The sequence below is a fragment of the Phalacrocorax aristotelis genome, chromosome 12 (genome assembly GCF_949628215.1).
Source record: "Phalacrocorax aristotelis chromosome 12, bGulAri2.1, whole genome shotgun sequence".
Lineage (NCBI taxonomy): Eukaryota > Metazoa > Chordata > Aves > Suliformes > Phalacrocoracidae > Phalacrocorax > Phalacrocorax aristotelis.
In genome coordinates this window covers 23,792,707-23,809,144 of record NC_134287.1, presented here as the reverse complement: position 1 = coordinate 23,809,144, position 16,438 = coordinate 23,792,707, and the positions used below count along the sequence as shown (strand labels likewise).

Sequence of the window (16,438 nt, the reverse complement as noted above, 5' to 3'; positions counted from 1 at the left end):
AATGTCAAGGAGGAGCCATTTTCAGACTCTCTGGGACAAAGCAGCAGGAAGGAGGACAGGGAAAGGCAGGGAAGTTTCACTTACCTGCCTCTCCTCTGCTGCTTGCGTTCTCTGGGGACATTATAGATGGCAGTAGTGGTGGGCAGGTGGCTTTGATGCTTATCCTCCCACTTCCCATATGAGGTGCTGTGCCACAGTATTGAGGATATGCTGCCATCTGCTACCTCTCATGCAGGGATAGCTGCCAAATTCCCTCTGAGGTCAAAGATGGTAGATTTGTTGTCCATTGATGGTAGATGCCACTGGCTCAGGCTCGCAGCTGTAATAGCCTGAAAATGCATTCAGGAACGATTCCCAGCAGCAGTCAAAAGATGCTTCTGCTCTAGCACGTGCAACACTAGTTACAAATGTGATTTTTTTCCCTTTGCCACATGACAGCTACTCCATGCACTTCCCAACCACTAAACTACTCGCCACTTCTGCAGGAAAAGATAAGGTTTCCAGAGCCAAACCTACCAACAAGAGGTGGTTTAAGGCACCTTTAGTCCCCTCACTAGCAGCAACTGATGAGATATGCCATCCCATGGGCTCAGATAAGTTCCTACTTTTCCCCTCCTCAGGTGTGATAGCGCTGCATTCATTCTCCGCATGTGCCCCCAAGCTGCAGCTGATGAAGCAGCAGCCAGAGCAATGAAGGCACCTCTCGCAGCAGGACTGGGAGCACTAGGAGCAAGGGAAGGACCCCAGCCTTCTCACCTCCTTGTTCCTTAGGACTAGTATTACCTTCATCTTCAGAAAATGACGGGTCATTCCTGTTTAAATTGGTGCACAGTTGGCCGTGCTCATTAGGAGGGGAGGGGGCATGGGAAGCATCTTTCCCAACAGCAGCAAGGCAAAAGTAAACTCGGGCTCGGAGGCTGTGACCGTGGCTATCTGGGAGAGGCAGCTAGAGTTCAGCTGAGCAGATTACCTCTGCAGGGTGTTCAAGCTTGTATGTGTGTAGGGCTTCATGTTTGATGTCATATGTTTGTTTTAATGGCAAGTTGTAGTTGGTGTTTAGGTAGTATTCCTACATTGGAGTAGGAATACTGGAACCATTAAGGTATCGCTGTGCAACAAGTCAGGTATCGCTGACTTGTTCGGTATTGGTTTTGGAGATGCCGAGGGATGTCGTGCAGGGCGACGGAGGGGAACTGAGGGGACCGATGTAAGCGGGTGAGTTGGTGGGTGGTGTATATAGAGGGAAGATGTGACCGATGGCTCTATGACTCTGTTGCTCCTTGCATTTGTGTGTTGGTTTTTTTGCCAGTCCTTTTTGGTAGCCTTATGTATTGCAACACTGGGGATTTGACACGCCCCGCACCCCCCAAAAAAAACCCATATTGGGTATCTCTTCACTTACTGATTCTTCTATCATAAATGAAACTTTAAAAAAAGCTAACGTTGATTTACGACATGACTTGCGCTCTTTCAGCTGTAACTGCCAAGCAGATGTAGGGTACAATTTGTTAGGTGTACTTAAGCAGGTAGGTATTTGTTGTAAATATTTAAGAGGCAACTGAATGTTGTGGGGGGCTTTTTTCCCGCTGGTATTTTGAGGGAACGCTCTTAAGTATTTTATTTCAGTCTTGCTTTCGATGCGCGTTTCCCTGGCAGTTCAGCAGCATCTCTTGGGCAGGGCAGCTGGGCGGACGTCCCTCCCGACTCCATAACACGCCAAAACCCCCAGTCACGTTGCTGCTGTGTATTTTGGAAATAGATAATGGAACGGTGCGCATGAACGGCTGTGCGAGTTAAATGAACGCAGAAGGAAAATGGAAAGCAGGCTACCGCAGCGCGGCTGCGCAAGTGACGCGGCCGGCTCGCCCCTGGGCCCGCGCGCAAAGCCGCCGCAGTGCACGGAGGGAAGCGTTTCGAAATACTGCTGCTTTCAGAGGAGGGGTTGCGGAAGGTTAAGTTTTATATAAAAGCAAAGAAAAATAAACCTTCGGTACAAATAAGTGACAATTTCACGTAGTATACAGTTGTGTTATTTATCTACAATAGTCAGCAATACTAAGAAATCAGATACAAAAGGTTTCTTGGTCAAAAGCTTACTATGCATTTGGAACATCTATCCTCTTACCACAAGACTGATCAAATACAAAGAAACTAAGTGTAAAGCTTTCTGGCTTTCAAGAGCTGCCATGATCATAAGAATGAAGAAAAAAAAACCCCAAACCCCAAACTCATCACGTTTGTTCTCCAGAACAGCCATTTGAATAAAACAAAGACTTAAAAAAAACCCCAAACTTTTGCTCCTCCACCAAGCATATTTGCTATAGGGAGTATTGGAATAAAAAAAATATGTGGCAGATATTTAAAGCTTTCTTTACGTCATTTGTATGTTTTGAAGAAGTCTGTTTCTGGGAAAAGTGAGGTCAGTTTCCAGATCCATCTAAGGAAACAGGCAGGGAAAAGAAAAAAATCTCACAGATGAGATAATTTTCTATTCATTGTACTGCACAGTGACCAAGGACTATGTTCCTGAAGATGAAAAGCAAACTCCGTCCCCAGAGAGCACCATGAAGCCTGAACATCTCCAGGAAATATTTATAGCCCTGGGTTTTCCCCTGCCGCCCTGGTGTTCTTAGCTGGTATTTCTCTGAGGGAGAGGGAGGCTCTCATGAAGATATTTCATGCTCCCATGCTCTGAGAAGTCAGAAACAACATGATTGTCCCCCCTCAGCAGCCACTTTGTAGTTAAGAGTCCTTCAATTCCCACTGGTCCACGTGCATGGATACGAGAAGTACTAATTCCCACTTCAGCACCTGCAGGAAACAGAAGATGGAGGTAGTTAATATTCAGAAGATGTTCACTTCATACTAAGTAGTTTTGCACCTTTATGTAAAAACAGCTGCCTGCCTTTCGGTGACCTGCCTTTCTCTGCTCCTCTCCAAATGCCAGAAGTTGTTTACCTGCTCTGATTTAAAAGTTAGAGGAGTTAACTATTACATTACAAATTGTAATTATACTTCTAGCTGCTACAGAGTTACTTTCAGAGAGAAAGATACAAGAGAGATAGGTATGTCTTACATGGATCTTAGACTTGTTTCCTGAGGATTTAATCCTTAAAAAAAAAAAAAGCTCAATTAGTCAAGATGGTGATCATATATGCTTTTTATCTTATTGAGGAGATACTGCAAGATCCTATCTAGAATTTTTTAATCACATGGAACACTGAATGTTCCAGCTGACACAGTAGTAGCCTGCTGTGGAGATCAGAGTTCCTACCTCAGGAAAGAATGTTTCCCTCTCTTCTGCAATTCACAGGAGGAGCACCTGTTTAAGCAACTGACACTCAGGTAGGTTCCTGCCTTTCATTCCTCAACACTGCAGGGCTTGCACACCAGACAGCAGCTCAGTGCACCAGCAAGAACAAAGCATAGCATTCTTTACAGCATCATTAGAAAGATAAACGTAAATTATTCATCAATTTCACATCCTGTGTTGCACTGTTCCACCATTACATGCATGCAACATACTTTACTCTGATGGAATAGAGCTTCAAAGGATCCAAAACATCTTTGCTCCCTGCTGCTAAATTGATCTACATAGTCTGTATAGCAGTATTAGCTAGTTCTGGCAGGAAAAAGATATTAAACCATCTGCTGTTCTGTGTGGGTGAAATGTCTAGGCGTCAACTTTTCCTACTGTACCTTTCCTGAAAATCTTATATTAGTAAGATCAGAAACTTATCCTATCTTCCAGGATTCAGACTGCCACACTTTTCACACAACAGCAAATCCTGCTGTCACATCACTGCAGTATTTTCTCTCTTACCAAGTCCAAATCTATAGCCATCAGAGAATCGGGTACTGGCATTCCAGAAAACACAAGCACTGTCCACATGCTGGAGAAAGAACTCTGCTGTTTTCTCTGGGAAAGGGGCAGAGAGAAAGTTAAAATGCAGTACATACAGAATGATCATGCTCTCCAATAAACACAACATAATACAGTGAACAGATATAACAATACAACTTTCACATGCAACCTTATCAGACAGTATTTAAACAGCCTGGGCTAAGACACGTTCATTTATAACTTCTTCCTAGTATGCTTATCAGGTACACACAGCTGTAAATGTTACAAGAAGCCTGGAAAGATTAGAGGAAAGCAATCCAATCTAGAACCTGCAAGCAGGCATCGCTGTATGGCTGGGGAGAAAGGACAGCTGCCCCAAACATTTTGTCGTCAAACCGAGACAGTTAAACTACAGAGTCAGCTCTCCGTTAATCTCAAACATGATATTGTTCCAGATAATGAAAAATCCTAAACTAAATTACTATTGCAGGTAATATTTGGGAAATACAAAGCAGAAATACCACATGCAATCAGCTAACTAACCCAAGTTTAACACAGAACATGCAAGACCTGAGCAAGCTCAAGCAGACTGAGGACTCCATTCTCTGTAAGGCTGTGAGCTGCAGGTCAGTTGCCCTCAGTGAAAAGATGAACATTAAAGATCAGCTCCATTCCCAGTACGCTCCCTAGGAAATCCCTAATGCACCAGGTCTCATGGCAGTGGGTTATGGTATCAAATGCGTGCCTTTTAGTGACACTCGTTTAAGCTCGGCAGGAGGTACAGAAACAGAAGCCTGCTTGACTCACACACTGATCAGCCACAGATCAACATGACCTTATCGCAGCTGATCCTCGGGAGTTCAAGGATTGGTCTGAGAGTCAACCTTTGGCTAGGCGCAGCTCTAGCTAGGTTTTGAACTGGCAGAGTGTTCAAACTGCATGCAGGACAGGTGCTGGGGATGGGAGCAGTACAGAGCTGCACAACAAAGTTCACAACAAAGAGGCAAGAAATGGCAAATAAATGCAGCTTTTATACTAGGGATGCAGAAGTGGGTCGTAAACGACTGGGAGAGGTCGTGGGAAAACACTTGTGCAAACACTAGTTTGCAAGATACAAAAATGACATGGGAAGACAAAGTGGATAAAGTCTGATCTTCCCCACAATCACTATTCCCTCTAGTAAGGTACTATAGAAGCTCAGCTCCTCAGCCTTCAGAGGCCTAAGGACATCTCCAAGATTCAGGAGGAGATGTTCCTGCAAAACCCTCTGATGTGGTAAGTTTGCACAATACAGGAACACAAAGCAATGCGCCTGGCAAGAGCATGTGCTGACTTGCCATCAGCCAACTGCTCAAGCACATTCCTGGAATAAGGGCCACACAACAACATGCTTTTTCTGAGCTAAACAGGACTGTAGGCACATCCGGCTCGTAGGCCTCTAGCTGGTGATGCCTACTACAGACCCAAGGGAGGAACAACTACTGCAATGTAAGTAGTTACACTAACACCAAGAATTGGCAGTCAAACCAGAACAGTAGCTTAAGGAAGCAGACTTATCACTAACCATTCTCTGTGATGATAACATCTGTGTGAGAACTTCCGTACTTGTGGATATGTTCAACAGCCTCTTGGACACTGTCCACCACCTCGATGCAGCACTCCAGGTCCCCATATTCTGTGCGGAGCGATTTCACTTCTGAAGGGCTGAATGTCAAGTAAGATGCAAACTTTGGGCCAGCATGAATCTTCACCTGCAACACCAGAAACATTTTGTGCTGCTGACCATACCGATACCTTCCAGGTGAAAGTGTGGCTTCTTGTACTCTCTGTAGGATGGAGTTAATTTTCTTCACAGCCATCCCTATGGTGCTATGTTTTGGACTTGTGATAAAACAGTGTTGAAAACACACCAATGTTTTGGCTGTTGCTGAACAGAGCTTGTACAGTGTCAAGGCTTTCTCTTTTTCCCCCACTCTGTCCCCCTAGCAAGAAGGCTGGAAGTATGCAGGAGGGGATACAACCACGATAGCTGACCCAAACTGACCAAAGGGATACTCCATGCTATATAATGTCATGTGCAGCAGTACAAACTGAGGGGAGGGGGTTTTTGAAGAAGGTAAGCACTGCTCAGAGACTGGCTGGGCATTGGCCTTCTTGTGGCAGATGGTGAGTAATTAGCTTTGCTTCACTTGTGTAGGTTTTTGGGGGTTGGGTTTTTTGTGTTGGTTTTTTTTTTTTTCTTCCCCCCCCTTCTTCCCCTTTCCTTCACTTATCAAGCTACCTTTCTTTCAACCCACAAGGCTTCTTGCTTTTGCTCTTCTTATTCCCTCCTCCCACCCCACTGTGGGGAGAGTGAGTGCTGCTGACTGGGGTTAACCCATAACATTAGTGAATCAAATGTTCACTGCATGCAGTGTAAGAAAACTAAGCCTTCACTTTGGGAAACTTAGCAGTTCGGTGAACTAGTGACAAGGTACAATAGCTGACATGCTAGGTTGGCTACCTACCATGACATGCTCCTAGTTCAGGACTCACTTCAAATTATTTAAAGGAATCACATCACTTGGAGAGAAAGTCATCAGGCAGGAGGACAGTACAACACTAGTACTGGAAAAGCAGCTAAAATATTGCAGCCAGCCATTGTTGTAAGAAAGCAACTGCAGTGCGGAGAATAACTACAGGAATGCTTCCAAGGTTGCACCTTCAAAAGACTTAAGACCTTGAATGGCTTTCACCCTTTTATTTTGTAAACTGACACCAGCCCTCTCTGAGGCATATGTTTCAGACACAAAGGAGTTACTGGGTCCAAAACAAGAAAACTCAAGCAGATATTTTTCATGTGTTATAAAGATCTAACGCATTATCTACCTCTGAGTTTAATCATAGCAGCCGAAACACCTAAACGATGAGAGATAATTTAGTACAGATACAGCCAAGAAATCCCCATGCAAGTGAAACAGAAAATTTTGACAATAGAAACAGAAATGGGAAATAAGGCAAAAGTCTGCGAAATTTGAAATTTGAAGGCTTTTAAGAAGGTATCTGTAAAATGGCATTTTCCTGTGCAAATATAAGTTACTTTAATTGCATAATCCTGCCCAGTACTTTCATGTTTCTTGTTGTCAGGTCAGAGTAGACAGAGCTAAAATCCTCCTCACTGTATTAGGAGCTGGGTGGGTGGTGGTGGTGGAAATGCATTAGTCCTCACATTCCTCCCATCCAAAACCCAGATATCTACCTTTCACTCTGCCCTTCCCAAGAAACAACCAAACAAGACATGAAAAAATATCCATTATGTGAGAACTTGCTCCTGACCTCCTATCAGCTTCTTTTACTATGACCCCTTCAACATCATCAAAACACACGGCCTATTTTACCTCCATTAATCACTGCCTGTACACTCTATGTGCCAAGTACATACTGCTGTGTGAAAATCCTTGATTTATGTGCAATTCACACTACTTCATGGATATTTCTCTCCCGATGCGTCTCTACTACCGTTATCGACGAAACATCACCATGTCAAGACAACTGATTAGCATAGTGGCCTTTTGCTGTTCCTTTGACATACTAGGGGGGAAAATAGGTGGGGATAAAAGGCATGCCAGAAATGGAATTCCCTTGGGTAAGAAGCTAAACGAACAGATTCAAGAAGAGGCAGCTTTGCACCTAGGAGGCTAACAGCAATAAAGTCAGAATGAAGACGGGCAGAGAGTTGTGTATATGCTCTAAGGCAGAAGACGATTTTTGCTGTACAAAAGTATTTTCCCAATAAGGCACACAGCTGCCCTGAAGAAGCTGCTTTCAGATTATTTCTATGGAAAAATTGGGGGTTGTGTGGAGAAGCAGAGAAAGTTCATTTATGTGTACAAAGAGACATATGGATAACTTAAGTGTTATGCCATCATAAAGCTGAACAGGGCTACAACAGACCATATGCTTCTGAAGTGTTAGAAAAAACAACACAAAACAAAACAAAAGTATGAGTGACTAACCTGTTCTACTCTCAACATGTCTATGATCTGATCAAACAACGGGGTTCTCAGCAAGTCTCGATGAATTAAGAGAGTTTCCAGAGCATTACAGGCAGCAGGATATTCACACTTTGAGTCTCTGACTGAGGTTTAAGAGTAGATAATTGGTTACATAATATTTACGACAAAGATTTAGAACAGCATATGAATATAATTTTCCATAACCATATCACATACTCCAAATACGAAGTTCAAGTCACCCTCTCCCAACTTACTTATTCGTGTGACCTTCTCAACACTGGCATCCGCGTCCACATACACATGACAGATCCCTTCACTGTGTCCCATCACTGGGATTCCCTTAGCAGCTTTCTGGATATTCCTGACTAGCTGTGATGAACCACGTGGAATGATTAGATCTATCAGCTTATCCAAACGGCAGAGATCTTCTACTTCCTCTCTTGTGTTCACCTGTGGTAGTTGCAATAAAAAGAGTCTACAGTTTGAACTCTCAAGGTCTGCCCGTAGTTTTTATAGATACCAAAGCAAGTAAATTTTTTATTTAATTCTAGGCACTTACTAGTTGCACCGCATCTTTGACTCCGTGAATGGAGAGTGCTTCTTGTGTCAGATGATGAAGGATTTGATTGCTATGTGCTGCCTCTTTTCCTCCTTTAAGTAGTAAGCCATTTCCACTGGCAATGGCCAAAGCAGACACCTGTCAGAAAGGAATTAAAAAAAAAAGAAAGAGAGAAAAGTAATCTGTCTCTTCTCTTGGAACATTGGAGTAACACCCACAAACAAAGAATAAGAACAGGATTTTTAATCCTGTTGATTTACTCAATGCTAATCTACAGTTTTCATTTTATGGCACCAAGAAAACGTTATTAGTAACAGCACATTTAACTCCAGAAATGAAACGTGCTAGTGTTTCAGGAACGAACTTGAGTTTTCATGGTACTACTGCCAGGGGGAGACTGCAGTGGACAAGTCCAAGGAAACCCCGGACATAAGCTCTCGTAAGAATTGGGTAGCCGTGTGGGCCATCACCACAAGGAGAATGATTGTAGCTGCAAAAACTCTTTTCCATAATCCTTCTGCTAGAAAGTGGCTAATGAGCTCTTCCTATGAGCAGGAAGAACGTTTTCATTGTGCTGTCTAAAACAGAAGTCATAAATAGACAGCACTTGCTCTAAGTGTAGGAAAATAACCTTTCACACAATAGGCCTAGCATCACCTGTATGACTTAGCTTTCATGTTGTCCTGGTTTTGGCTAGGATAAAGTTACTTTTCTTCCTAGTCACTGGTATAGTGCTGTGTTTTGGATTTAGCAAGAGAATGATATTGATAACACACCGATGTTTTAGTTGTTGCTAAGCAGTGCTTACGCTAGTCGGGGACTTTTCCAGCCTCGCATCCTCTGCCGGGCGCGCAGGAAGCTGGGAGGAGACGCAGCCACGACAGCTGATCCAAACTGGCCCAAGGGATGTTCCATACTACTTGATGTCATGCCCAGTATATAAACCGGGGGGAGGTGGCCGGGGGCAGGGGCCACTGATCAGGGACTGGCTGGGCATTGGTCAGCAGGTGGTGAGTGGTTGCATCACTTGTTTTTCCTGGGTTTTGATCCTCCCTCCCTCCCCCGCCCCACTGTTTTCCTTTTCATGACAATTTCTATTAGTACTATTATTATTTCAATTATTAAACTGTTCTTATGTCAACACATGAGTTTTCTTACTTTTGCTCTTCAGATTCTCTCCCTCATCCCACTGGGGTGGGGGGAATGAGTGAGCAGCTGTGTGGTGCTTGGTTGCAGACTGGGGCTAAACCAAGACACATTTTTATAACCAGATGGAACCAAGTGATATTGTTGCCTTTCCATTTAAGGTGCCAGATTTCACCCATTTGAGTCTAGCAACACAACTAGACCATATTTCAAAAAATGTTCCAAAGAAGCCACTGGTTTTTGGAAGTTACGTAAAAAATACTTCTGCTGTTGAAAACACATACCTAATTGTTCAGTCTCCAGACACTAGGTCTTATTGGTGTTTTCCCCATTAAACTGAAAACCTCTTTAACAGAGCAGTGGTGGTAGGTTTCTCTATTGTTTCTTTCAGTTTTTCATTCCTTCTACCTAGGAGTATGTCATGATAAAGCGCTCTTCCAGGCTTATTTTACTTTTGTATCCATTTTTGTCTTCCTCATCCCAATCCCATTCACAATGGCCTCACAATTTGTCCACCAATTTGCGGAAGAAAAAAAAAAAGCATACACTCCTTTAGAAAATAAAATCATGCCCTCTCCAGAATGTTTTAGAACAAAAAAATTGATCATTTGAAGTTATTTTACTGTATTATGGTCTTCTGGGAAAAGCATATGTATCATTACCATCATCTGTACGTACCATAACCAAACCTGCATTCACTAGTATATCAGTTTTATGCTGTTGAGATCTGGTTGCCGGAATTAGCTAGGCTCACACGTAACAAGCACTTAGCTTAGTGGCACACTTTGGATGCTGATTCATACAGAAGAATGTTAAGCCCGTCAGACAGATCTCCTCAGATCACCTCCTTTCCTCTTCCAATATCAAATGATAACAACAATCACAATGTTTGATATTCTACTTCATCCTGCTGTCAGCAATTTGAAAACACTATTGAAAAATAAGAAATACTTCAGAAAAATACAGTGAAGTATAATAGTCTAGGAAGCCTGCTTTACATAGATATTGCGTGTCTTTCTAACTTCTAAAACTAAACACTAAAAGGCAGTCTGATTGTATTTTGAAAATATCTTGTAAGCATCTGCCTCTCCAAAGGTCAATATCACAAGGGAAACCTAAAAAAATAAGCTTATTTAAATAAAGAATTCTACTCTGCAGACATAAGATTAAAAGATAGGTTATGAACTGACTTGAAAAAATAAAAAAAAAAAATTTAAAATCTAGCATTAAGTAAAAAAAAAAACCAAAACTGTGATTAAAAGGAGAACAGAAGATAAGGTGTTTCAAAACAGTTCAGTCCCTCCAAGGAATAGTAAAGCATGACTATACTTCAAAGCAACTTTTGGATTTGGTGGAATCTATAGGAAGCAGTCTGTGAAAGATGATCTCTAAGTTTGGCCTTGTACGTATCAGGCAAACATGCTCTTTGTATACGCACATTAGAAGCTTATTAGATCTTAACTGGTACTCTGCAATTGTTTCATCTTCACTGCAACTCAAGACTGAACTCTGACCACTGACCTAGCTCTGGGTAAGCTATCTCCAGGGAGCAAACTGAGCGTGCTCTCTTCCAGGGCAAAGCCAAACCTCCCCTGTAATTGCTTACCCAAACAAGCATGAGATGCAGTAGTAACCTAAGAGGAGGGAACTGCTCTTCTGCACTCGGAGATCGCCCTACTGTCAGTTACAGCACAGGACAAATCATGCAGTTCAAATACAGAAGTATCAGAGATGATCCTCTGAAGTTGCATCAGAGAACCTGATGCGAGTATGAGGGCAGGAGGCTGGCAGGAAGAAAAGCAACTACCAAGACAAGCTATTCCAAGTCTGTAAAACACAGCTGGGGGAAGAGCCAGCAACAGTCAAGCTGGCGTAAGTTTTAAGGTAAGATAAAGGGGAGGAGAAAGAGGGAGACATCAGCTACACAAGGCAAGAGACTGGGGTGAAAGTCCAGGAAGACAGACTAGAATTCAACAAGAAAACATACCGGTTATCTATGAAGAACAGAGCTGGCAGTAGAGAGCTAATAATGATAGATGAGGGGGACTAGTCCCTTTTCATTTCATGGGAACTTTGCCTAGAACATAATCCCTTTCAGTATGAAATTGGGACCACTCACAAAATTCAGGCACAAAGTACCAAGCTGGTCACTGCTTGAGTCTTCACATCCTTTTGAAGTGCCTGTACCTATCACTTTCTTCTCAAACACCTGCTCATATGATAGAGAACAACTCAGTCAATCTTCTTAGACACCTAATGTTAGTTGTAGAAAATAGTGTTGATAATGATTTTTTTTGTTTTCTTTTTAAAATCTACTACAGTTGCTCAGTAAAGTAGTTGGAAGTTAGAAAATAAGATCAAGATTGCCTCTGCAACATTAGTTCAGCCCCCAAATTTTCATGCATCATAACAGCATTTACTCACAGCAATACTCCCACACAGTGCTGCAGATGAAGGTATTTGCCTTTAAGATGCCTGCCTTATTCCTGGCACAAGAAAAATGACATTCACTTACAGTAAACTATTCAAGATTTTCACTAGCCTTTCCAGCAACTTCTGTCCTGAAGAACCTAGAACACCATTCTTTCTCACACCCATCTCACTACAACTGAGTAAAAGCTATCATTCCACCTCACTGCACACAAGCAGTATCAGTACAGGACAGCTTACTCAGTCTAAACTTCTGCGCATTCTGTGCTCAGCCTTCTTTTAAATTCTTTTTTATCATGTGTGCCTAACAGTTACTGGTAATTACTAGCATCTGTATCAAACAGTTCCTTTTCAATCCCAGCCTGCAGTTCAGCTGTATGCAGCGTGGACAGATAAAGGAGCCTCCCAGGCTGTTAGGCACTGAACATACATTTGTAAGGCACATGCAGGAACTGCACCATCTGAATGTAAGATAACTCCTTCTACACATCAAGTTTTAAAAAACAAACCAAACAGGCCTGAATAACTCCAAGCACTGCAGAAGCAAGTCCTGAAAATACCTCCGCAGGAAAAACAGGGATGCCAACAAAATCAGTTTTAGAAGAATCCAAGCAGGAGTCCTTTGAGACAAGACTTCTTGCAGCCTCCCAATTTCTCATCAACAGAAATACCCTTTCTTTTGTCACAAAGGATTCCCAACAGTGTAATCTGCCCTCCTTACATACCTGTGGAAGACAGTCAGGACGGGACTCAAAGATCACAAGAAGGACACCAATAGGCACTGTCACCTGCTCCAAATCCAGGTCTTTTGCTATTCGCGTTCGCCGAATTACACGGCCAACGCTGTCCTGTGAGGATGCTGCAATCTGACGGAGACCAATAGCCAAGCTGTTCAGTTTTGATGTAGACAGACTTAGACGTTTCAACAAAGGAAGGGCCAATCTTCCTAGAGAAAAGAAAAAATTGTGCTGGAGATAGATTGGTCTGCCTAGGCATAAAGCAAAAGCAACTTTAACAAGTGGTGAACCTAAGGAAAATTCAGAGATTTCCCATGCCCTAGCAAGAAACCTACCCGAGATGAAAAACATGCAGCGTTAAGTCTGGTAGCCACAGTAAAACAAGTGTGACAATGGATTTCACCCACCACCACTTTTCCACTTAATGAGGTTTAAGTGATTTCTACATGAAGCAACATCAACATCCACAAAGATAAGGTTTGCCCTATTTCAAAACTGCTATATGTCTGACTTTCTTACAAATTTCTACCATTGCAGTATTTCTGGCAGGTTCGGGCAGCAATTTCATCTTTCTATTTTACAGATAGAAATGCCAAAGCACAGACCCAAGCACAGCATTTCCGTTCAGACTGGCCAAGAACTTCTTGAATTTTCCAGTCTGAACACGTTCAGACAGCAAGTTAACCCAGCAATGTCCCCTCAGGTACTCTGGTCAGTAAAAACCAGTACTCTGGCATCTTCCACAAAGTATTATACTTCATGATGTGTAATTTTCATATATTTGCTATCCCTGTATGTACACATCCCAATCCCAACTTCCCAATGAATGCATCAATCTAACGGAAGAATGGGTTTAATCTAAGCCACCTAAAGAGAAGCTTCCACAATCAGAAGGGGACACCGGTCTTTTTGGAGAGCATCAATTTAAGTATAGAGATGACAGCCTTCCCCTCAGGAGCCAAACATTCCCTTAACCAGCCAAGAAAATATTCACTTTATGCATGAAAATAACAGAGATTGTTTGTTATATTCCATTTCTGAAGTGAACTTCCTTTGGCAAAATGAAGCACTATTTTTTTTTCTTTAAACAATACACTGGTGTTTTGCAAGGCCTCAGCGTCCTCTCTGATGAAGGCACCTGTTTTATGTAATTAAGGAAGGTGCAGCTGTTTACACAGACAAGCTCTCAAGGTCCTGCGTTCACTAATGTGTGACATCCATACTACAAAAACCCGGGTGACAGAAGATTCTAGTTCTACTCATTTCCTCTGAGGCTCAGAGAGGTTCAAGACAATAGGATTACCACAGAAGGACCTGAAATATTACCTTTGTTTTCAGCCTCTTCTAAGTCCTTTTTGTTTGCCAAGAGTATTTCTTCTCTCTGGTCAGTTAGTAAGTCAGCAAGACGATAAATAATCTCCGCTCTCTGAAAGATAAAACAGTTTCTGAACTGACTTCTTACACAAAGTCCATGCTATTTGACATCTGGTCCCCTTCAGTCCATTTATGATGACCACATACTCTCACTGTCTTGACTCCCCAAATACCTGGGCCCAGCTGATTTTTCCAGCCTGCATCACATTGAAAAATGAGGCTGAACACTGCTTCAACTTTTACTTTGCTTTGTATTATCTTGCTTTCCATACCCAGTCTTCTTCACCAAACCCACAATGTTTTTCCTTTAAGACCACCTTGTCTTCTTCAAAACAGATGCCACATTTTACCTATCCAGCTGCAGAGCAGTAGTTGATTGCCTGCATGAATGGAGCAAGTTATTCCGAGTCAATTCTTCAGCAGCTCTGATCACAATTCATTTCTGTGTGATATTTGGCACTATTAAAATTTTTATAAACCCCACATGAAAGCATATATTACTTCATAGCTCCAAGGTTCGTTCTTGTTTTACACGAAGAAGGTATCTTTCTGCTTTTCTCATCTCTTCAAGCACGCACCAATCCAAATGATGGATCTGGCACACAAAGAATAGATTCTTGCCCCATGGGGCCCACTTGTGTCATAAATCCGTGTTGTAAAGCTTGCCACACATTCACAAGCTTAACAAGTGAGGTCATATTGTTCTGTCACCTGCTCAGGCTGTAGAGCTGCCAGGGTCCTGCCACCAGCTCGAGCCATTTCACCCTGCTGCTCTACTGTAGGACCTGCAAAAAGAACAAAAATACGCCATGCAGACAAAGTAACAGCACACATGGAAGTGAACGCCAGACCTTCCATCTTCTGATTCTTTGCTCAAAGCAGGAAAGTGGGTGCAGAGTCTTAAACAGATATAGTCAAGAAACCTGTTGTATGCTAAAACAGGAAAATCTGTATTTGACACAAAAATACTGCTATGTTCCCCAAATGTAAAGTGTCACAGAGATTTGGTAAGGTCACCATGTCAGAGGCAAGTGTGTACCATGTATCAAAAAGACTGGACAAAGGGCAAAAGAACACCAGGATAGCTATGTCTCAGGGCATGGCAGGCTACTGAAAGAAAGGAGGCAAACTTTGAAAAGTTTAAGTATCCAACTGAGGAAAACGGAAGTGATTGTGAAATAGTATGGGAATGTACAAACAGTAATGGAAGCCAAAACCCAGTCAGAGTAACAGCTCGCAGAAATATCGCTTTCCCTTTGTCGTTCCCTGTGTGTATTTCAGAAGAGTTCCTATAGATGAAAGGTGGGGGGTTTTATTTTTTTCCTTCTGGCAGGACCTCAAAGAATCTGTCTCAAACTGAGCGGATACGGAACAGGTTACTTCTGTTCCTATTTCAAAACAAGTCACCAAGTTCGGGCAGCATTCCCCCAGTCTGCAAGTAGCTCATGGATAAACTAAGTCATGATTTTAACTGTCCTGAAATTGCCTGTAAAACAGATGACCTGAAGGTGATAAATATGACCCAACTTATATTTAAGAAGGCTCCCACGGAAATTGCCAGAGCAGGAATTCCAGTGTTATGGGAAATATCAAGAGGTATAGCGGGAAGTGTAAGAAAAGAACTTCCGGACATGTGATTAATCAGATTTATTTAAGAAGTGTTAAAACAACTTTAAGTCATACATTACAGAGTATGGTATGTTTTGGTGTTCTTTGAGAAGAATGACATATATGTAAGCAGATATAGTTGATTTTAAAAAGTTACTAGAGTTTCTGAAGTGCGTTCTTTGGAAGACAGAAGACAAAGAGAAGGCTGGAGGAAACACTTGCCACAATAGCAGAAAGTGCCAGGAAAATTCCACAGGGACTTTTGCTCTTCACCATATTTGTAAGTGACTCAGAATGGGGTCACAAGATGAAAAACTTTACTGCTGATACAAAGTTATTATAGTGGCAATAACCAAAAAGTGTCACTATCACAGTGTTTCCTAACAAGCAGCTTTCCAGAGGAGGACCCAGGGGTCCTGGTGGACACCAAGGTGAACACAAGCCAGCAGCATGTCCTTGCCGCAAAGGTGGCTGACAGTGACCTGGGCTGCCTTAGGAGGAGAGTTGCCAGCAGGTTGAGGGACGTGATCCTTCCTCTCTACTCAGCACTGGTGGGGCCATACCTGGAGTTCTGTGCCCAGTTCTGAGCTCCCCAGTACAAGAGAGACATGGACACTGTGGAAAGAGTCCAATGAAGGGCCACAAAGATGATGACGGGAGTGGAGCATCTCTCATTTGAGGAAAGGCTGAGAGAGCTGGGACTGCTTAGCCTAGCCTAGAGAAGGCAGCTCAGGGGGATCTCATC

General features: G+C 42.6%; 1 protein-coding gene across 10 annotated transcripts in view; it reads right to left on the bottom strand.

Annotated features, from left to right (window-relative positions):
* Nucleotides 1-2,014: 2,014 nt before the first annotated feature.
* ALDH18A1 (aldehyde dehydrogenase 18 family member A1) overlaps nt 2,015-16,438 on the bottom strand; it is a 47,026-nt gene continuing 32,602 nt past the window's right edge. For all 10 annotated transcript variants that reach the window (XM_075107910.1, XM_075107906.1, XM_075107907.1 and 7 more), the window contains 9 exons: nt 14,797-14,870; nt 14,038-14,137; nt 12,700-12,920; nt 8,399-8,536; nt 8,094-8,289; nt 7,840-7,961; nt 5,409-5,595; nt 3,824-3,919; nt 2,015-2,811 (listed from right to left, as the gene is read on the bottom strand). In XM_075107910.1, the coding sequence (XP_074964011.1) occupies nt 2,630-2,811; nt 3,824-3,919; nt 5,409-5,595; nt 7,840-7,961; nt 8,094-8,289; nt 8,399-8,536; nt 12,700-12,920; nt 14,038-14,137; nt 14,797-14,870 (1,316 nt within the window). In that variant the 3' untranslated portion in view covers nt 2,015-2,629. The remainder of the gene's footprint in view (nt 2,812-3,823; nt 3,920-5,408; nt 5,596-7,839; nt 7,962-8,093; nt 8,290-8,398; nt 8,537-12,699; nt 12,921-14,037; nt 14,138-14,796; nt 14,871-16,438) is intronic.